This window comes from Macaca mulatta, chromosome 11 (genome assembly GCF_049350105.2).
Source record: "Macaca mulatta isolate MMU2019108-1 chromosome 11, T2T-MMU8v2.0, whole genome shotgun sequence".
NCBI lineage: Eukaryota > Metazoa > Chordata > Mammalia > Primates > Cercopithecidae > Macaca > Macaca mulatta.
Genome location: NC_133416.1, coordinates 24,829,644 through 24,852,857, shown reverse-complemented (window position 1 = coordinate 24,852,857; position 23,214 = coordinate 24,829,644). Strand labels below are relative to the sequence as shown.

Here is a 23,214-nt window from a genome sequence, read left to right as displayed (position 1 = left end):
AAGTATATCCTTAGTGTAAAAATACACAAAAAAAAGTGGACCAGTTTTGTTGTAATTTTTTTTAACTCTCCATTTACTATAATATAATGTACATTAAGAAAATCAGCTTTTATAAATTTTTAAATAAAAAAGGTGACATTACTAATATTTTCTATTGTGTAGAGCCTGTACTTTAAACTACGATCTATGATCCCCTGCTGCCTTTGCCATGTAAATTTTACAGTATCTCTGCCTGAAGATGAATTAATTCAGGTAATTAAGATTTAGTCCATTATTAAAGAATAGTCTTTATCTGATCTATTATTTTTATTATCTATTTCATTATCATAATTTTGCCATAATTAAGTAACTTATACTAGTTTACCTCAGAGTATTACAAAATATATGTTAGTATGCATTAGGCCATGTGTGTTTCTTTTTCTGAACTTTAGTTATCTGAGGGAGTAAGTGCACGTATGCTCCAGCATGTGTACAGTAGGATCTGTACCCATCATGTGGGATTTTACCAGTTCCCATTTTTTAGAGAAGGTTCTTCAGCTCTTTCTGGAATATCGAGATTTAGGTGTAACTGTTTGGCATAGTTGTAGTTTGTGTATCTGAATTTATATATAATTCTGGTTGAGGATTTTAACCAGGAAAGGTATTTGGTATAGGTTGTACCATGGTACTGAAAAAAATATGTAAGAAACTTAGTTTTGGCAGTGATTATTTTGCTAACCATATTGTTTCTATAATTCTAGGTTACAGTCACGGCAGTTGCAATAACTTTTGACAAAAATCAGGCTTTACAAACCACAAAAACCCCTGTTGAAAAGTCGTTGCAAAGAGGTAAATCTTTACTGGATAGGAAGTTCAGTTTGTGTTTGTCTGTGTTATGGTTCAGTGATAAAATATACAGGACAGGTGGATTCAGTAAATTACTTGTTCCTTGAAGAATATTTGCTGCTTTTTCTGTTCATCTTTGTGAAGATAACTGTGTGGATAAGCATATGGCTGACTTGATATTTTTCATACATGACTAGGTGGTATTTGACTGATATTTACATAGGGAATGCTGCTGGGTTTTTTAGACTTAAATTATAGCATACTAATTCTGCAGTAATATAAGGGTTTCTGTACTACGATCTCTGGCAAGGTCTTCAAGGCATCTGAGGACCTACTGATGTAGTAAGCACAATTGTGTGCCTGTGTATTATTTTCAGGACAAGTTCCATAGTGTTCAACAGATTCACAGAGGTGGCCTTAATCCAGTAAAATTTAGAAAGTAGTATTCGTAATATATTCTGAAGAAATCCAAATTACTGGAAACTATGTGTTCTGAAAAACACATAATGAGGGATACTATACTTTCTTGTATAGTTCGAATGACTTACTGGCTAAATGAAATATTCATGATTAGTCCTAAACTTTTAAAAGTTGATTACATTCTACATATATAGCATTGATAAGATTTGAGCAGTGAGTTAATGTCAGGTAGATGTATTAAATGATTATGTGTTCCGATATTTGTCAAAGAAGACATGTAACCAGTTTAAGTGGCCTAAAAACTAGTAATGGACAAAGTGTAGGATATTAATTATTATTATCTAGCATTTATTATTTGCAAAGCACTGTGCTAAATTACTTACAGATATTAATTTCTTAAAGCCTCACAATAGTCATACCAGGGAAGATAGCACCAGTCTCAGCATCATGTAGATGAAGGATTTCCATGGGAGAAATCAGGGAGAAAATGACCAGAATAAATTGGGGCGGGAAGGTGGAGCTGAGAATATGTATATGTATGTTGTCACAGATTCTTAATTTAAAAAAATTAATAATAGATCATTACTAAATAACTGGTATTTTTCTTGCCTTTCTAGCCTCTACAGATAATGAAGAACTTTTACAGTTTCCACTGGAACTGTGTTCAGATTCACTTCATTCTCATCCTTTTCCACCAGTTAAAGGTTGGTTAAGTAAGGGAAAAAGCAAACACAAATCCTAGTTTCTAGTTCCTTTCACTGCTTCTTCATTATAGACAATCTTACTACCTTGAGGTGAAAATGTATCCTTCATTCCCTCATTATATGTTTCTTCATATTCATAAAGGGGATAAATTAATGTTCCTCTTATTTTAATTTCTCAAGTAATTTCATTATAAGGTATTAAGGTAATTTTTCCTGTGATATTCCATTCTCATACCTTAATGTGTTAAAGCTTTATTTTCAAAGGTTTGGATTTCCCACTGTAACTATTCACACATAGAATACTTGATATTTATATTATATTTGGTAAGTTTTTTCCAGCAACAATTAAACCTTCACAAAAAGTTTTGGATTTTCCTGGACAACAGAATGCTTTTTTTTTCAGAGGATATATGAAGAGGTTTTGAGTGGGAGTAGTACAAGTGAGAAAGGGATGAGCTTCCGGTCTTTGCTGTGGCGATAATTGAAGAACATTGTTATGTACTTATATAAGACACTGCAATTTTTTTTTTCCGGTGCAAATTGATAGCTCCTTACTTTAATAGCAATAAATCTATTTTGATCTGCATAATCTTTGGAGAAAAGTGGGAGGTATTGTTTTCCTTTCTCATCTGATTTTAGTATAATTTTTATTACAAAAAAATTAAAATTACTATACCTTATTTTGTAGCATTATGTATTAGATAAATATAGTATGTGTTTTTCACTAAGTTTGTTTTGAGAAATGATATAGTTATTTGAAATCAGCTATTCAACTTTTATGTCTTATAATACAATGGATATTATTTTATGATTCCTACTCGTTATTTGATACCAAATTATGTATAATACAGAATAGTTTTATATTCACTTTACGTATATGTCAACAGAATCTTTATTAAATCAGTACAAAGTCTGTTTAGTAGATAAATAGAACTTGTCTTATATTTCGAAGATGAAAAATAAGCTGCTTCCAGATTCTGAACTTTGTAACGTGGTAACTGTGATCCTTTTTCCTTTCTGTCATCACCTAAAATTCTGATTTAGAACTCCATAGAGAATTGTAGCATATCTCAATATCCTTGAAAGAATAGAGAGGAAAAATCAAATTCAAAGGGAATGTGAGTTCAGATTTATGAATTAAATACAGCCTCCAGGCAGAAAGCAGAACTGTCAAGAGTCTTCCTTGGGCCAGGCCTGTTGGCTCATACCTGTAATCCCAGCACTTTGAGAGGCTGAGGCGAGAACATTGCTTGAATCCAGGAGTTTAAGACCAGCCTGGGCAACATAGTGAGACCCCAACTCTACAAAAAATAAATAATTAGCTGCATGTGGTGGTGTACACCTGTGATCCTAGCTACGAAGGAGGATGAGGTGGGAGGATTGCTTGATCCCAGGAGGTTAAGGCTACAGTGAGCTGTGATTGTGCCACAGTACTCCAGCCTGGGAGATAGGGGGAGACCCTCTCTCAAAAAGAAGAAAAGTCTTTCTTGAACTCACTATACAGCAAGTTTTTTTTTTTTCTTTAACATCTACTTTATACAGAAATTTGTTTTTGTTCATGGTTAGTTCCATATCACTTCTAGGTATAATTTCATTTATCCTTACATCCTTACCCTGCAATAGGGGCCAGAAAAACCCCCCAAAAACAAAAAAACCTAAAACCTAATCAACAAAGGTTTGATTGATTGTTATTCTGTAGGAAAAGGTATTTGTGGACTTGGGGTCCCTGTTAACTCTGTTTTACTATATTGTTAATACCTACTGAATTTTGCAGAAGATTAGATTTAAGCTTTCTAAGTTTGACTTATCTATAAAGACAACTTTCCACTTCTGCAGTAGCTTTCAAAATGTTTTCAAAGGAATTATAACTGGTGCTTATGTGATCGTTAGTATGTGGTATGCAAAATGATACTTTGTGAACTAAAAAACAAGAAAATAAGAATTTGAGTATAGTAAGTCCTATTTGAACAGTACCTAAAATATTTGCAACTCATTTTAGGGAGAATGGAGAGGGACCATGAGGTAGGTTGGAAAAGCAACCGACCTGTGTTTTTCTCTCAGTTCTGCTGTGGATTAGGTGTGAGAACTTGGACCAATTGCTTAACCTCTTTGAGCCTCAGCTCCTCATGTGTAAAATGTGAAAAGATTAAGATTCTCTCTAACCTTTAAAATTCCTTGGGTTTCTGTAGTTTATGGTTCTTCAATTATTAACATATTCCCATTTTTGAAAAGTAAATCAAAAGCTAAATTAGTCCTCAAGGTCACACTGAGCTTCTGTAATTTACATGTGTTCAGCTGGGTGCGGTGACTCATACCTGTAATCCCAGCACTTTGGGAGGCCGAAGCAGGCGGATTGCTTGAGCCTAGGAGTCTCTTCTCTACAAAAAATACAAAAATTAGTCATGCATGGTGATGTGCCTGTGGTCCTAGCTACCGAGGAAGCTGGGTGGTAGAATCACCTGAACCCAGGGAGGTTGAGGCTACAGTAAGCTGTGATTGTGCCACTGCACTCCAGCCTGGGCGACAGAGTGACCCTGTCTCAAGAAAAAATAAATAAATAAATAAATAATGATTTCAAATAACTTTTAATCAATTAAACCAATAATTTTAATTTTAAATTCTGCTCCTCTGAACCATAGAGGTTTGTCAGAGGTACCTCATGGCCTTCCAGGAGGCAGGGTGAAAGGGAGCAGAGAAGGATGGGATTGAGGGTAGGTGTCTGGATCCCCTACTTTTCTGAAACAGCAGCTTTGATTCCATGTGTTTTTATATCCATCTTCCGTATGTGATTTCACTTGAAGAAAGGGTCTCAAAAAGTTTGAAAACCATTGATTGATCATGCCACCCTTTATTGTCATCATCATCATCATCAGACCATCACATCTAATACTAATATATGTAAAACTTTTTATACTAAGTGCTTAACTGTAAAACCTATGTGCTTTTCCTTGAATATTGCATTGTAAAATCATCAGTAAACACTTAAAAGTATATCTGTACCTTTCTGTCAATATTTCTGTAGTTTTGTGAATTGTGGTTTGTGTTCCATGCTTATTTATTGTCTTGTGCTTCCTCAAGTCTTTTCAGGAGGACATGGGCTAAATATAGTTTTTAAAGTTATCTCAAAATGTTTTGGAAAATTTGAGAGTAAGATAGGTTTTGAAAAGGCCTGAAAAATATAATAGAGTCTTAAAAATGGAGTAATCGAGTGTTGTAACATGACAGAAGGCAATGTCTGGAAAAATTTAAGCATTGCCATTTAGTGGAAATAGGCAGGAAGAGAGGAAGGTAAGAGTGTTAAGGATAAATGCTCAGAAGATTTGTCTGCTTTATAAAATATGCATCCATAAGAGGCTTAAAAGTCAATTACTAATGCTGATAAATAAAAGTATAGTTTTTAAATTGTTTTGTTAAGTTGAATAAGCTGATAGCTTTTTTTTTTTTACTTTCAGTAACTTTGAATTCCAGAGTATATTTCATGTTTTTAATCACAAATAGGATGATTGTTAAAATTTTTTATTTCCTTTTATATTGGCTAGGGGATTAGTCTAAGCATAGTGTGTTTATTAATACTTCCATCTTTTTACTTGTAGATAAACCTTTCATTGTCTTTTTGTGTTATTGAAAATGGGTGAATGTCATGTAAAGAAATGTTCGATAATGTGTATCTTATTTCACTGTGTAGAGTAAGCCTCGGCCTGAATTGTCCATCCATGTTCAATTTTTTCTTTCCATCATTTATTATATTTGGTTTTGTTTTTAAAGGTAACAAAGTAGTTTGATGTATGTCTCAAATTTATGGTTGATTTGGTGTTACCTTGCTGGTTATCTTGATTTTTCTGATTTGATATATTAACTGGTGCTGAGCTTAAATAATTTATTAAAGGATAGATGATATGATATCAACATAAATTATTTATGTTTATACAAGAGTGTGATATGAGAAAAATGATAGCTATAGCAAACTTTTAATACAATTTTCATGTTTTTTTCTCATCATTGATATCCAAACCTGAGTTTTTCTCTGAAATGATTTTCAAGAGACTTTAAAAATAATGTATGTATGTATGGATGGATAGATAGATAGATAGAAAGAAAAAAAGAATGAGCAAAATGGGGGGAGTCTGGGTTGAGGTAATCTGGGAGAAGAGTAAAAAAAATCGGCAAGATTTGTCTCATAGATTTCAGTTTATCTCCAGAATTTTATACATGTAATTTTTATAAAAGGTTAGCATATTACTTCAGAGAAATATCTAAAGGCTTATATCTTGAGCTATTAGTTGCTGTATTGTAGGGCTTAAGAACTTAGATTAGACAAGTGTGTATAAATCATATACCACTTTAAATATATTTCAAGTTCTTAAAAAAATATTACCTAAGGTAGGATAATAGTTTTCATAAAACACTGATCGTTTAAAAATTAAAAAGGTTTAATTAAGTCAATTTTAGTTTTAAATACCGTTGAGTGAAACTGTATAGAAGATATGTATATATTTTTAAATACCCATCTTGTTTCCTGCTTTCCTTTTGCTTTTACTAGAGTACTTTCCTCATGTTCAGTGGCATAAGCTATAGGCTAGCAGGAATACTCTATTCATTACATTAGCTGCTGACTGCTGTGGCAAGCATAGGTTAGAATTTGGATTTCAATATAAAAGAAAACAAGTTGGCTTATACCCACAATACATTGTACTTCAAAATTAGGTGTCTACATCAGAAGTTTTTTATTGTAGGCTAGAAGAGTTACTTTTTCTTTGTTAAACCAAATTAGATTTTTTTCTTTTTAGAGACAGTCTCTCTCACAGATTTGATTTTAAAATAGTTTAACTGTTTGAATTTAATGTCTTGCTCACATTATTTTAAACTAGCAATTAGAAGTGTACATTTGTAAAAAATACAGAAGTTATCTTTTACTTTTCCTACCAACTAATAGTTTGAATTCTTATGACTATATATAATTCCTTATACTAATTAAAAGCATTTTTATATATTAATAGTCCATTGCATGTCTGTTGTTACTATTTAAAAAAAAAATACATTTTGTCACTATGACCAAGTGTCAGCAACAATAAAAAGCTGCTAAAATTCTTGATGTTATTGGATGGCCAAATAATCAATGGCAAGTTTTAAAAGGAAAGAGATGCTCGGGGGAAGAAAATGCAGAAACCAGAAACTAACTAGAGGAAAATGTGTGAAAAACTCATCCAAGAAATGGGAAGGAAGGAAGGAAAGGAAGGATGGAAAGGAAGGGAAGGGAAGGGAGGGGAGGGGAGGGAGAGGAGAAAGGAAAGGAAAGGTAAGGAAGGAAGGAAAAAAATTGATGGAGAAGTAGGAATAAAGAATCTTTATCTCAGTAGCTTCTTCAAGGCAGCTTGAGGACAGTGAAATCCATGGTTAGAGGAAGAGGGAGTAAAAAGCAAAGAAAAATTGCATTGAGTTACTGACAGAAAACGGATTATGTGGAAGAGAAGCTATAAAAGATAGGAGTGAGAGGGGGATTGCATGCTTGGAAATGGAAGCAGGAAAATGTAAGAAGCAGATTGAAGAAGAAAGACAAGTGGTTTAGGATGTCGTACACCTTTAATTAGAAACTTAAATGACCCAAATAGGGAAGTTAATTGTCTTTGTTATCTAATATATGTACTACCGAGGTATCACAGTTGAATTTTTCCCTTGTAAACTGTCCAAATTGAAGCTAGTTTTATCTTTAGGTATGCCTTAGTAATTTGTAACTGTAATATGGCAGTTTCCTTATCAATTCGTCAATATTTGAGTATTGTTATAGATCAGGTTGATACTGAATGTTTAGGTATATCATTTGTCTACCCCAGTCATGAAGTTAGATTTTATACTTATAAAGCATAACTAATCAATGCAGTATCGATTGATGGAAATTCCTAAAGAAACATAAAACCCAGGTTTGATCATAATAAAACTGAGAATGTTTAAATAGGAAAATAAAACATAAATTATAATGACTCTCAATTTTAATCTGCCAGAGAATCATTTGTAGTAACTGTAGTTAACTTTTGTAGTAACTAGTTAATCATTTATAGTAACTTTTTTAGTTTTAATAATTTTTAAAAGACATTCAGATAAGATTTTCTCAAATATTTTTTAATTATTTAGAGCAAAGATGATCTGTAAATTCTAATGATATAAAGTGAGTAGTCAGAAAAGGTACTGATCAGTATAGAAATTTATTACTGTATTTATCTTTGTTTGGTACTACTGTGACAAAACACTTGAGACTGTGTAATTTATAAAGAACAGGCATTTATTGGCTCTCAGTTTTGGAGGTTGGAAGTCCAATATCAAGGTACCAGCATCTGGCTGGGGCCTTCTTGCTGCGTTATCACAGGGCAGAAGGGCAAAAAGAGAGCACGAGGAGGTCAAACCTCCCTTTTTATAATGGCACTAATCCCATCCACGAGGGTGGAGATCTGGCCTAATCAGGCCTTAAATGTCCTACTTTTTTTTTTTCTTTCTTTTTTTTTTTTTTTTTTGAGATGGAGTCTCCCTCTATCGCGAAGGTTGGAGTGCAGAGGCACAATCTCAGTTCACTGCAACCTTTGCCTCCCGGGTTCAAGTGATTCTCCTGCCTCAGCCTCCCAAGTAGCTGGGATTATAGGTGCCTGCCACCATGCCTGGCTAATTTTTTTTTTTTTTTTTTTTTTTGTATTTTTAGTAGAGACAGGGTTTCACCATATTGACCAGGCTGGTCTCGAACTCCTGACCTCAAGTGATCCACCTGCCTTGGCCTCCCAAAGTGCTGGGATTACAGGCATGAGCCACCGTCCGGCCTTTTTTTTTTTTTTGAGACAGGGTGTCACTCTGTCCCGCACGCTGGAGTGCAGTGCTGCGATCTTGGCTCACTGCAGCCTTTACCTCCTGGGCTCAAGCGATCCTCCCACCTCAGCCTCCTGAGTAGCTGGGACCACTAGCACCCCCTCGCCTTTCTAATGTTTATATTTTATCGTAGTGATGGGGTTTCAACATGTTGCCCAGGCTGGCCTTGAGCTCCTGAGCTCAACGTACCTGCCCACTTCAGTTTCCCAAATTGCTGGGATTTCAGGTACACTGCCCCTGGCCAGAATGTTCTACTTCTTAGTACTGTTACAATGACAGTTAAATTTCAACGAGTTTTGGAGGGCACATACATTCAAATAATTACTGCAGCTAACAAATACCTTTGCCATTGATTACGACAAGTTATTTAGAAGAATGGAAAAGTCTCAGACTTTAGATGCACTGGAGATTGTCTGTTTGAGGGAGGAAGAATCATTTTTGTCAATAATATGCTCATTTCCACTAAATTGCTTTCAACCTGGGTTAGTTTCCCTCTCACACCACTAGACACAGGGCTTGTTAAATATTGCTAGAGTGCACTAGGGGAATAATAAACCATAGCCCTGTTTTGCTTTGCTAAGTTTCTAGGGTCATTTATTTGGGGCTTGCAGGGTTATCACTTAATGGTGACTTTAAAAAAAATGCAAAATAATCTTCTTCTTGTATTAAATGGGAAACCAAATTATAAGAGAAGTGGACTGTTGTGTGGCTTGAGACTCTGCAGCTAGAAGGGAGATCTGACATGAAAAGCATTTGTTTCAGACTCTTCCATATAGATCTACAAATGGCACACAAGTGAGCACAACTCAACAAAGTCTGAAAGACTTGAGGAGATTTCTACCCTTGAATAATGAAATATGTTGTTTTTAAATTAGTATTAGCCTAGAGATTGCATATTGTTTTATTTCTTTTAAATCAGAACTCCCAGTTTGTCAGTGAGCCAGACTGCATGTATCTGCAGTACCTTCTCTTTTGAAAAGCCTGTCACCTGAGAAGCCAAACTCTGATCAGGAGGAGCAGAGGGCCTGGGAGTTTGAGGTCATCAGACATTTGAGGTATTCAAACCAGTCCAAGGTGCTGATGTCTATCTGCTGCTGGGACCAGCTGGCCTTGGGCCTCTTGGGCCTTTTTTTTCTGGGAGATAGCAAGATAGCAAGCATGTTAAAAGATGAACCTGCTCTCCCTAAGTGAAATCAAAATCTTCTCCCTTAAAAACTTTGGTTTTCAGATTTTTATTCAGATACATTCATATTTGAGGGCAGGGAATAAACATTTTCCCTCCCTTTTTTCCCTCTTCACCCTTTATAAATTTTGTGGGGTAAAAGTAATACATGTATATCGCGAAAAATTCAAATACTACAAAAATCATATAGTCCAGAATAAAGCTCCCTTCTCCATTTTCTTCCCCAAGAGGCAACTACTTTTAACAGTTTGCTGTCTGTCTTTCAAAGATACTCTATTCATCCTTTTTAAAAAACACAAGTATTTTACATATCATTGTGTACCTTGTTTTTTCCACTTGATATTAGAGATGGGAACAGATACTTAATACATACTCAGGTAAGCTCTTTCTTTGTACATTTGCCATTAAAATATACGCAGTTCCTACTAGGGAATTCGATATTACTCAGATAATATCAAGGTATACAAAAGATTTTAGTTTTAGTGATTTTTCAGAAATTTTTAAGCCATTCCTCTTTCCCCTGCAGTTTAAAAAAATGCACGGAATTCCTAATACCAGCTATATGTTCTGTAATTCTACACCAACCAAATCTATACTGCACAAGACATATGAGAGCCTCAGGACCCTCTCGGGATATGTAAGTTAGGGGTAGGACAGTTGGTGTCCCAGTCTCTCAATTGAGTCTATTTCTGTGCTGAGTGTCCCTGCAGATCAGGTAAGCCTCTGAGTGTCAGCTCTGTGCTGGTCTTTCTGTAGGTCTCATCTAGACTTCCAAAGTCCCTCAAGATCCTGAATCAGGAGGACTTTTCCTATCTAGATCTCCAGTCAGCGAGCATGATGGTCAGGGCATGTCCACAGCGTGGTATCCTCACAGGCCTTTCGTGAACTCCACCTGGTGATCCCTTTTATTTATCAGTTCTGTATATGCTGCAGTATTAGCTAGTGGTCAATTGCTTTATAAAAACTGTGGGCCAGGTGTGGTGGCTCACACCTATAATCCCACCACTTTGGGAGGCCGAGGCAGGCGGATTACCTGAGGTCAGGAGTTCGAGACCAGCCTGGCCAACATGGTAAAACCCATCTCTACTAAAAATATAAAAAAATTAGCCGGGTGTGGTGGTGGGCGCCTGTAATCCCAGCTACTTGGGAGGCTGAGGCCGGAGAATCACTTGAATCTGGGAGGTGGAGGTTGCAGTGAGCTGAGACCGTGCCACTACCCTCCCACCTGGGCAACAAGACTAAAAGTCCGTCTCAAAAAAAAAAAAAAATTGTGTTGGTGGGTCGTGGTGAGATACTTGCATTGGATTTTCAATTAGCAGCAATATTCTATGGTAGAAACATTCTGTACAAATAATGTTTTGAAAAGTTTTTTAAATTTCAGCATGTTATCAAATCAACACATTAAGTAGAAATTAAAAAATTGTATCTATCAATTTATCTATACTTAAACTGGCCAACCGAAATTATTCTCAGTGCTTTTCATGAGTTATTTCTCAATTGGCAACACTATTCTTTTAGTTGTAAAATTCTTTCAAACAAAACTTTAAATATTCTAATGTGGGTAGAACATGAGCATTAAAAATTATGAAGTTTTTTTATAGTGCTATTTAAATTTGTACAATACCTTAAATACCTGTAATAAAAAATATCAGGGAAAATTCTGGATGCTACTGTTATGAGGTTACTGGAAAGGGAGTGATACTGCCTGGGATTCCTAGTTATCTCTGTGATAACTCATTTTTTAGTTTTGCAAAGTCTTGATACCACCAGAGGGAGCTGTTGATATCGAAGTCCTTGAATGAAGAAGGTGGTGGTGAGGAGAGTTAAGACTAGGGAGCAGCTTATGCTGATCTATGAAGCATAATCATTATCTTGTCTGTAATTTTTAATCTTACAGGCTCTCCCCCACAGCAAACATTTCCCCTCTATGTTTCATTTCAGCTATTCTTCCCAACACATTGGCCCTTTTCTCTGCCAGGTCTCACATCCTGCTTTCATCATACTCACATTTGTTACTATGTTTATATTTTCTTGTGACTATGAAGTTTCTGAAACTTTTTTTGTGTTATAGTAAGCAAGTAGTCTCCTTTGGCATGGTATTTATGAACTGAGCTAGTTTTCATGTGTCAATAGAAACTGCATTTTAAACCTAAATGCTTTTATTTGGTTTGCTTTTGCAATGAAGCCATAAAGATTTCCTCCTATTCTTCTGGCTTATAGAGGTATTAACAAATAACAAAGAAGAGGTACTGGCTTGTACTTAGCATCCGAGCTAATGTTGTTCATATTGTCTTATTAGAACACCTGGAGAGTGCAAGTTCTAACTCAGGTATACCAGCTGCACAGAGAGGTGAGTTTGTCTAATTAAGCAAATAGTCACCAAAGGTGTAAAATTCTAGTTTGGTGGTGCATGAAATTATAGACATCAAAGAAATGCACTGGACAATATGGCATAGACACCAAAATCTGGCTTTCTTTTTTTTTTTTGTAGGTAGAATATGTTCTTTTAAAAAACATCAATTAAACTAATATTTAAATTTTTTAGTATGTTAATGGTTTCCCAGTTTCTAAGCATAAAATTTTAGCTCCTTAAAATTTCTTCCCAGCTTAGCAGTAGTAAAAGTTATTCTTTTAAAAAGGGGGAACTTGTGAGGCTCACACCTGCCCCAACCCCGTATTATCAGAGGCTTCATTGCCCAAAATCAGACATGGAAACAAAACATTAACAAAAATGGCCCTTTGGTTTTCCTCTTACTAACTGTAGAAGATATTTTAATAACAGATAAGTCAACTAGTAACTTTTTTAAATGTGTTCTTCAACATTTGATTCTCTCTTTTTTTAAATTTTAGGGTAAAACTAGGGAAATGAATTATTCACAAAGTTTTGATTATAAAATAGGAACAACTGAAATATTATAAATTAAGAAGAGTAGGAAATAAAGTTAGTTAAAATGCAGTTTGTGGTCCTTTCACTGATATTTATGTTAGACCCCAATCAGGCTCTCCCTAAGAGACCACACAACTATGACATCACCAAAAATGCTCAGCCTGCTAACTGAGAACTTGGTTTTGGACAAATCAGTGTCTAAAGCTTGACTCTTTACTCTCTCTCTTATCTGACTTGAAAAGGACCGTTCTTTTTCTGAGTTACAGTTAAATTACATCATCGAAAGGAGTGTTAAGACGAGTAAGAGACATCATCCATATTTTTTTCTTTGTTTTTTCTTTTGTTTTCTGTCTGTGTTTTCAGCAACGTCAGTTGATTACAGTTCCTTTGCAGACAGATGCAGCAGCTGGATAGAGCTCATTAAACTGAAAGCTCAGACCATAAGGCGTGGATCAATTAAGACAAGTAGGCGGATGTTTCTACCACATTATGATAATCTGAGAAACATATCCCTGATTTCCCAGTGGTAAAAGCTAGACCTTACTACCCAGTAATAACATTGCCAATCCATCATGTATTAGAGTGTGAAAGCTGCAGACTCTAAGGGTCATTTAGGAAAAGCTTTTGAAAGGCCTTTAGATTTATTAGTTTTACCTATAGAATTGTGTTTTTAAAATTTTCCTTTTTGTGCAGGCATTTTTAAAAGTATATAAATAGATATTATATTGTTCTAGTTGAAAATAAATTACCAACTCTCTTATTGAAGAGACATTCTTCCAGGACCCAAGGTACTATTTAGTATGTGGCATCTGTTGGTTTATTAAGTGTGATATGCAGAGGGCTAAACGAATAAAGAATTTCTGGAGAGAAAGTAGTTATTACCTTACTGCTAGAATCAGAATCATTACTTATATGTTATCTTTACCCCATGTGTTTTGGTAAATTTTGAGGTAAATGTATTTGAGTGAAAGAGCTTACTGTATATTAGAAGGGGAAAAAACTACATTTCACAGGAAATAACATAGGATGTGAAACCAGCCAGATCTGGTTCTGAATCCTAGAAGTGCCATTTTAATAGCTATCAGACCTTGGGCAAGTTACTTAACTTCTCTAAGCTTCCATTTCCTCATGCATAAAATGGGGATGATGATGATAGCCTATGTTTCTGGGTTGTTGTAAGGATTAGATATATATATGTCTGTCTTATGGCAGTTATTTAATAAGTGGTAGCTATTGGTTTTTTTTTTTTTTTTTTTTTTTTTTTACTTTATAAACAACCAGCTTTTAGCTAGCAGAGGTCATTGTGTTAAGCTTTTAAAACTATGAGTTGGTTTTCAAAAAGGTTTGGAAAAAGCAAATATCTTACAATTAGATAACATAAGGTTTATCTACAAGTTGACAATGATGAAGTCGTCTGAAAAAGATGGAAAAATTGCGCTGGGAAATATAACAACTTTCACACTCTCCTTGTAATAATTTGTTCCTACAGCAGATAATTTTAATGCTCTGCCGCTTTTTCTTTTTCTTCACTTTATAACCAATCATTGTGTGTGTAGCTATACTGCATCAACATTTTCTTTTGCAGGAATGCCATTTTTCTTCCAAAAGAATTCCATTCCAGCATTTCCTCTCATGTTTTTCTGTCTCTCTTTTTTAATTGCATGCAGTGCATGATAATTTCTTTTCTTTCATGACATGGCTTAGCCTCACAGACAGCTGAATGTTGTCACCACTTATTTGGAAACCTCAGGGAATAATTGTGTTACCAGCGTCTGTTCTGAATGTTTTCTCCTCTTTCTCCAATTTTAGCCGTGACAGTTGAAAAAGCAAGTCCAGTGGGTGATGGAAATTTCCGGAATCGTTCTGCTCCACCTTGTGCAAATTCCACAGTTGGGGTTGTTAAGATGACACCTCTTTCTTTTATTCCTGGAGCAAAAATAACTAAGTATCTTGGGATAATTAACATGTTTTTTATTCGAGAGACTACTTCTCTTCGGGAGGTAATTTTATAGAAGTTATTTCATTGTTTTTTTGAGTTTTCTCTGATTGAAGATTTAGTAACAAAACCAGACAAGTTTCAAATTGTTGTTTTGCCAAAAATAACTTACAAATATTTATTTATATTTTAATAATTTATCTGGATTGAGTCTAGAGTTTATTTCATTTAGCAGCTAGAATTATCACAAGAATTGTGTTAGTTTTAAACCTATTTATTGTTAAAAATCTTAGAACCTTATCATATAGTAAATAAAACAAATATCTGTGTTCAAATAGAGGTTTAAAATAGCCCTGAAAGAACAGCTTCATTTTCTCAGTAATTTAGCAACTTTTGACAGATCACATTTAGAAATAATAGAGGACTCTATTATGGATATATGTCTAAAGAGATACTTTATGTAATTTAGCTCTGCTGTTTCTTCCTACTGAGAAAGGAATGAAGCTGCTCATCTTTTACTCTCTCCATTAGTGTATGAGGATGACATTTCTTCAATCTTATCTCACACTGAGTATCATTAAACTTTAATTTGGTTTTTAAATAACAAGTTGTAATATTTTACTTGATGTGGAAAAAGTTCAGAATCAGAGTCAGCCTGTTATATCTTTTATAACACAGGAATTTAAACTTAAAAAAATTATATAATGTCATATGTTAAGGAACAGGGGCTACCAAGCAAATTAATATTGTGAATAGGGAAATTTTTTAATTACTGAAGTGTGACGTCCAATAATCTTTTCAAATTTTACTTTAGCTGCAGTTTGTATTTTTAAAAAGTATATTCATTATAAAGACGAATAAGGCACACTTAGCTGTGCCCTTTTTCACCAGCAGTGTTTCTATACTTTCTTAGGAATAACAGCCTGCACGCTATCTTTAATAACATACCATCCTGCGCCTAGCACAGTAGCTGGCACAGAGTAAACACAATATGTTTTGTGTAAATGAATAGCTTCTGACAGATTATTTAATTACTTAGATGGATGTTTTCTTTGAGGTAAATTAGGCCAGGCATGGTGGCTCACGCCTGTAATCTCACCACTTTGGGAGGCCGAGGCGGGTAGATTGCTTGAGGCCAGCAGTTCGAGACCAGCCTGGCCAACATGACAAAACCCCTTCTCTACTAAAAATAGAAAAATTAGCCAGGCGTGGTGTCACATGCCTGTAATCCCAGCTGCTCGGGAGGCTGAGGTACAAGAATTGCTTGAACATGAGAGGTGGAGGTTGCAGTGAGCTGAGATTGCACCATTGCACTCCAGCCTAGGTGACAGAGTGAGACTCTCTCCTCCCCCAAAAAAAGATAAATTAGTTTTTATATCACTCTTAATTATGTTAAGATGAAAAATAAACTATCAAGATATTCTCAAAAACCTTTTGATAGAGAATTAAAATAGATGATACTTCTCTACATCCATTTACATTTGACAAAGATTTGGTGCGAAAAGCTGGCATGTATTATGAATTAACCTTTCTACTTGATCTTGGTAGCACATGGATATTACACTATTTTGAATCCATAAAATTTTATTTCCTAAGCCTTCTTGATACTTAAGCTCCCATACCTCAAAATGTTGCTTCTTGGTGGATTTTCCATCAACAGAAACTTATAATATTAACTGTGTAGCACAATATTCCAAATGTGTTAATTGCCTGAGTTGTTTCCTTACAGTTAATTAATATTTTTTAAATTAATCCTCTACAGAGCTACTGTGTCATCAGAATGTTTTGATTTAATAAACAGGAGGAAATTGATAAAAGTCAAAGAAAAATATACTGAACTATGATTGAGTTGGAGGCAGGCTGAAGCAACTCCCTTAATTCCTTAACTACAACAAGAGATATCTTTACAAAACTATATGTAGCATCCTCAGGCTTTTCAGAAAGAGGGATTTTTCCCCTTCCAGTTTAAAGTTGGAAATTTCCTCCTAGACTGTAAATAAGTACAATAGAATTTGTGGAAACCTAGGTTGAAAAGCATTTTAAGCTATTGACTAGCCTTTGATTTCTGTTTTCCTTGTTTTTGAATATGGAAAAAGTACCCTGAACTACTGGATTTTATTTCCTAACAGTTATGTATAGAATTCTTATTATATGCACCTGTTGAACTAGATGTTAGCATATAGTTGTATGCAAAACAGATACAGTCCCTGACCTAATGGAACTTACAATCTAGTAGAACTGGAGCATGGTAGATAAAAACAAATAATCATATAATTAGTATCTAATTACTAGGGAGAGTAAGTAATATAAAGAAATTGAACAGAGGCTATCAGAGAATGTAACAGAGGAATTCAACTTATAGTTCACAGTCAGAGAAGGTATCTCTGAAGACATTATAGGTAAATTGGGACCAAGGAGTGAATGAGTTGTTCTGTGGAAAAAACAAAAAAAACCCTGAGTGAAAAGTCTTCAGGAGCAACATGTGCCAGTGAGCCTGAGGTAGGAAAAGTGCTTGTGCATTTGAGAAACTGAAAAAAAGGCAAGTTTGATTGAACATGGTTCAGGTTCAGAATGAGAGATATGGATAGCAGGTAAGTTTTATTGTTTAGGCTTATCATCAATTTGTTTTAATGATGATGAGCATGATTTAATGGAGATGTTGAAGGTGGAGGCACAATTTGAATTCTTGCCCTGCCATTTACTTACTAGCTGTTTGATCATAGCTAGTCATGGGCAAGTTACAAATTCTCCGGGCTTCAGTTTTATCATCTGTAAAGTAAATGTAGTAAATCCTTGCCTGGACATGTGTTCAGTCAAGTTTGTTCATTCAGTAAATCCCCATTGTGAGGGAAGTTTAAGTTATTTGGTATATTAAGATAATTTAGGATGTTTTAATATATATTCTTTGACATTTTGCATATATTCCTATATCCATACACGTGTATCTATGGTATGATTTTCCTGTGTGTTATTATTTAGGAAGGAGGAGTCAGTGGTTTTCTCCATGCTTTTATTGCTGAAGTGTTTGCAATGGTGAGAGCTCATGTTGCTGCGTTAGGAGGGAATGCTGTTGTCTCCTACATAATGAAGCAGTGTGTCTTCATGGAGAATCCAAATAAAAACCAGGTAAGATGCAGTTAAAAATTCCTGATTGGCGGGAACCTGAGAATTTCTTCCATGGCTTCCTACCCCTAACCCCCTCCAAAAGAGAATTGCTCTTTAGAACCCTTTGAGTCTAGATGTGTAAGACATTTTAATGAATTTCTTAATAACCATGGTCATACATAGTCACAAGTCAATACATGCTATTTCGGCATTTCAGGTAACTAGGTATTATTATTAATCACGTCTGGAATTTGTCCTCCTGAGTTACTGTCTCCACCCTCTTTTTGGTAAGTGTTTGGAATACAGTGATAGCTAACTGAGGAGAGCTAAAGATGTCCTTTAGTTTGGACTATGATGCTGTCCAGTTTTAGCTGCCTTACTAATGAAGAGTATATCATAGTGAGACCAAAGTGCTTGCTTATTTCTAATAAGTAGTGTATTCTGTTAATGGGGATGAAAGCAGTTAGTTTAAATCTTAAAATAAATTTCTAAATTTTGTGTTAAGATAATAACTCACTTAAAATTGTTAAAATTTTTAAAAAATTAATTAACTATACTAAATAGTGTGAAATACCTTAAACGCAGTTCTTCCCAACCTGCTTCTCTTGGCACACATCAAAAATCCTATTTCTGTGGTCCACTGGTATACTGTGGTAAATGCATGAAGCTGTATGTGGCTGCTGGTAATTGGCCCTGGGTTTCTGACCCAGGTTACTCCCCTGAGAGCAGAGGGGATCAATATCTTGGCAGACACAGAGCTTAAGAAGCTCTAATATAGACTAATTACTTATCATCTAAGCAGGAGTAAAAATGAATAGATGTGTGTGTATATATATATATTTTTTGCCCTACCTGTACATCTGGATAATTGTAACCAAAGACAAATCATTTAAATTCTTAGTATCATTGTTTTTTTCATTAATAAAATTATCTTACAGTGAAAGTGAGTTGTTGTCATAAATATAAAAGCAGTTTGATAAGACATTATGGAAATGCAAAATTGTTTTAGCTTTATTTAAGAGATAGAGTTTTGCCATATTACCCAGGCTAAACTCGAACTCCTGAGCTCAAGCGATCTTCCCATCTCAGCTTCCCTAGTGGCTGGGACTACTGGCACATGGCACCACACCTGACTGGTTTTAGTTTTATTTTGAAGTCATGAAGTTTAATCAATTTCTTCAGAAGGGTACTTCATTTACTAAGTTCTTTTCAGGTTTTCTTGATAGTTTACACATTTTCATAACTCATGGTATGTTAAACTTCATTAAGAAGATGTTGAAGAAAAATAGTGATAAACAAAACTATGAGACAACCTTCTGATAAATTTTGGCAATGGCTAAGGCACGTTAGAGGGAGAAGGGAAGTTATGAAACATCCTAGGAGGATTTTTGGTAGATAATTGGGGCATATCTAAAGCTCAGTGAGGCTACTGCAGTTCTGGATTTGCAACCAGCTTATTGATAAGATCTGGAGTGAAGGAGATTGTGTGGAGTGGTCAAAAGGGGTACATGGGGAGAAGAAAGATTGAGAAAGGAACAGTGAGAAAGGCAGAAGGAAAACCAGGAGCGCTGAGAACTACCTATACACAGATCATTTGAAAGTGGAAGTAGAATGGAAACCAGGCACATCCTGAGCAGGAGTGTTTGATACAATTTGGTATTATCTGGTCATAAAGAAAGCATCTATTAGATCTTGAAATTATATTCAACTGGGTACTTCTTTGTAATAATTTATTTGATATAAGAGGATTTTCCCTAGTTTAAGAATCCTTTTTTGCTTCATTACTTTGTATTTGAGAATGAGATTTGTAGTTTTGGGTTTTTCCCAGTGTTAAATTTATACAACTTGTTCACTGACTTAATTAGCACCTTAACAAATGCCTCAAAATCAGCTTATCCAGAACAAAACTTCTATCTGTGCCTCAGTTTTCTCATCTATGACATTGGGATAAAAATTGGGGAAATCATGAGTTAATATATGTAATGTGCTTTGTGCCTGGTGGATAGTAAGCACTGTAAAGGTTGTTACTATTATCTTTTAAATGTTTGTCTTCAATGATTTCTCACAAGACAAAGTCATGCTTCTTAATATGTCCTACAAGGTCTTCCACGTTCTCAGGTCTTCTACCTTTTCAGACTCATCTGTTGCCCCCCTCACCTCTCCTAACATACCCAAGACGTAGATTGAATTGTTTGGTTTTCCAAATGAACTGTGCTTTTTTTTTTTTTTTTTTTCTCCCATTTCTGGTACTTTGTAGTGGTGATATTAACTCCATTTTGTAGGTGAAAAAACTGAGGGTTAAAAAACAAGTTTGGTTTGAGGCTATAAATAGAAAAGCTAGAATATACCCAGATTTTCCACTACCAGCCCTCTTCCTCTGTACCTAAATGATAACTATCAACGGCTGATTACCACTGAGGTGCACACATCATATCAGGTGCCATGATTTATGTCATTAGCTTCTCCCCCCACTTTTATGTGAGATCTTGCATGTACACAAAAAATGTAGAGAACTGCACACAGACATTCTTACAACCCACAGCTTAAGAAATAAAGTCTTAAAAATATGGTTGAAGCCTCAGTGGGCCTATTTCCTCTTCATACTGAATGAACTATCTTAATTTTGTCATTCCTATGCATGCTTTTATATCTTAAAAAAATTAATTGTAGTCTTATTTTGTATCTAAAATGTTTTAATATATTTTTGAATAGATAGTACATGATTAAAAATTCAAAAAGGTATGAATGGAAGAGTCTCTCCTTGTCTGCTGTTCCAGCCAGTCAGTTTTCCTCCCCACATGCAACCAAATTTTTCTTTTTGGTAACTTCTAGAGATGTAACACTCCAAACTATGTAACCAGAGAGATTTTATACATACAAGCAAATATATATTCTTTTATTTTCCGGTTTAATATAAGTGATAGCTTTACAGTACATACTGCTTCTCAGCTTGCTCTTTCAGCTGATTTTTCTTGGCAAGGTTTTCATTTCAGGACATAAAGATTACCTTTATGTTTGTTACAACCACATAACACTCCATGGTATATGTCGATCGGAATTTCTTTAATTAGTCCCCTACTGATAAACATTTAGGTTGTTTTCAGTAAATGTTGTGCTAATACATACAGTGCTACAAAAACAATGTGATACATAAGTGATTAGCACAAGTGTGAGCATCTCTGTAGGGAAAATTTCTTAAAACAGAATTGCTAGGTCAAAAGTAGTACCTTTGTAATTTTCATGGAGATTTCCAAAGTTCCCCTTCATTGAGATATTTTGCACTTTATATAAATATATAAGGATATATATAGTTATGTAAATGATTTTATATTGTATATGTCATTTTGCAAATTGCTTTTGTTAATTCATCATAATATTTACCCATATTGATTGAGCTTTAGGTCATTTTTCACTTCCATATAGTATTTCAGATATGAATATTCCACAGTTTATTTTCATTTCCCTTTTGATGGGCATTTAGTTTGTTTCTAGTGTTTTGCTAAACATGATGCAGTGAAAAGTCACTTATTAATCTTTGTTGCATACATGTCCAAGATTTCTCTAGGGAACACATATACATGGATTTAATGGATCATGCAGTGTGTTCTTTTTCTGCTTTAGGAGATGGTTCTTTTCAGGATGGTTGCACTTCCCACTGCAGTGTTAAGTATGTTGCTGTTGTCCCGTGTCTTTGTTAACACTTGGTAACATCCAACTTTTACATTTTTTGCCAATATATATGAAGTGGTGTCTCGTCGTCATTTTAATTATGTATCTCTAATAGAGGGCTTGAATATGTTTTCATATGTTCACAGGAGCTCCTTGAGTTTTCTTTCCTGTGAATTGCCCTCTTGCCCTTTTCTCATTTTTCTGTTGGATTGTCTATCTTTATCCTAAAATTTAGAAGCCTGTGCTTTTTTGGCTGTACAGCACTGCCCCTTGTGTAACAGAAGAGTATGAATGTGTTGAGTATAACTGAACCTGTCCTGTTTATTGTTCTTATAGGCACAGTGTCTTATAAATGTAAGTGGTGATGCAGTGGTTTTTGTTCGTGAATCTGACTTAGAAGTGGTGTCATCTCAGCAACCTACTACCAACTGCCAGTCATCATGTACTGAAGGCGAAGTTACAACCTGAGGAAAATTAGGAAAAAAGAGTTCAACTAAATGAAATTCATCAATCTCTGTTATTTTGTCATTATCTTCTTAGACTTAAAATTGAACTTGAGATAAATAAGGAAGAATTGAGTAGATTTTATTTGCCTGGAGTCTTTTGGAGGCATGAGAATTTTCTAATCTTGACATTTTGTTTGCCTGTTCTAGACAGGCCCTGTGGGATCTTGACCCTTCAGTAAGTTAAGATAAATTTTTAAAAGAACTGTAGCAAAGATGGAACCTTTGTAATTTATGTTGATTTTAATAAAATCATAATTTAAAAAATGAAATGGGAAGGTTGTCAGGAAATTAGGATAGCTACTGTAGTGTAATTTAGAAAAACTAAGCAAGAGATTCTCCAGTTGTTAGTGAGTAAGCAGTCTGATTTGAGAAATGTGTGGGGACAACGGAGAAAAGTTTTCAAAAAACTACTATGTAGATTTCTGAATGTGTTTTATTTTGATGAGGAATTTGGTAACAACTGAAAGGGAAAAGTGCTTCAGCCATCTTTTGAAAACAAGTTAAAATTCTGGAACTTGTATCTGTAATACATCCTAACTCCTATAAAAGAAAATAATCTGTCATAGCTGGTGTCCTTTCACTGAAAGTTTTAATACTGTCTCTAAGGAGAGAGGAAAAGATTATTATATAATTTTATAACTGGCAATATTTGAGTTAGTATTCGGCTAAAAGAGACTTGACTTCAACTGGGATGAAAATGTCAGTGAATTTTGTTGAAGTAGTAAAAATACAGGTGACTTAGTAGGAACATAAAATTATTTTCTAATAAGATAATATTGCACTCCTACCAAATAAACAGGATTTTAGTAATATCTGAGGGATTTTTGATGGTGAGTTAGACTGTATTTGGCATAGAATTTGGAAATGTAACTTGAATGTAAATAGGCTGCAAAATGTTGAATGTATACATAGAAAGACTTCTTCTGTCGATGCCAAATACCTGTTGTAAATGAACCTTAAATATTACATTCCTCCTTTGCACAGTAATATTTCTTTATAACACTTACGATTTTTCCTCCCAGGACAACAAACGGCCCTTAAGAGTCATTTCTTTGTTATCACAGGTGTCAATATTTTTCTGTATTTTGTTTATAATTTTATTTTTTAAATAAAAAGTTTATAAAAATAAA

At 34.7% G+C, this 23,214-nt stretch overlaps 1 protein-coding gene across 12 annotated transcripts in view; it reads left to right on the top strand.

The window, feature by feature from the left end:
• The window catches only part of C2CD5 (C2 calcium dependent domain containing 5), a 94,697-nt gene extending 71,483 nt beyond the window's left edge, over nt 1-23,214 (top strand). For 3 of the 12 annotated variants that reach the window (XM_077953709.1, XM_077953705.1, XM_077953711.1), the window contains 8 exons: nt 163-252; nt 741-828; nt 1,863-1,949; nt 12,281-12,331; nt 13,262-13,333; nt 14,678-14,868; nt 17,784-17,930; nt 21,915-23,214. In XM_077953709.1, coding sequence (XP_077809835.1) covers nt 163-252; nt 741-828; nt 1,863-1,949; nt 12,281-12,331; nt 13,262-13,333; nt 14,678-14,868; nt 17,784-17,930; nt 21,915-22,046 — 858 coding nt within the window. In that variant the 3' untranslated portion in view covers nt 22,047-23,214. Of the gene's footprint in view, nt 1-162; nt 253-740; nt 829-1,862; nt 1,950-12,280; nt 12,332-13,231; nt 13,334-14,677; nt 14,869-17,783; nt 17,931-21,914 lie in introns of all 12 variants that reach the window. The other 9 variants (XM_015151273.3, XM_077953708.1, XM_077953712.1 and 6 more) reach the window with 4 other exon arrangements.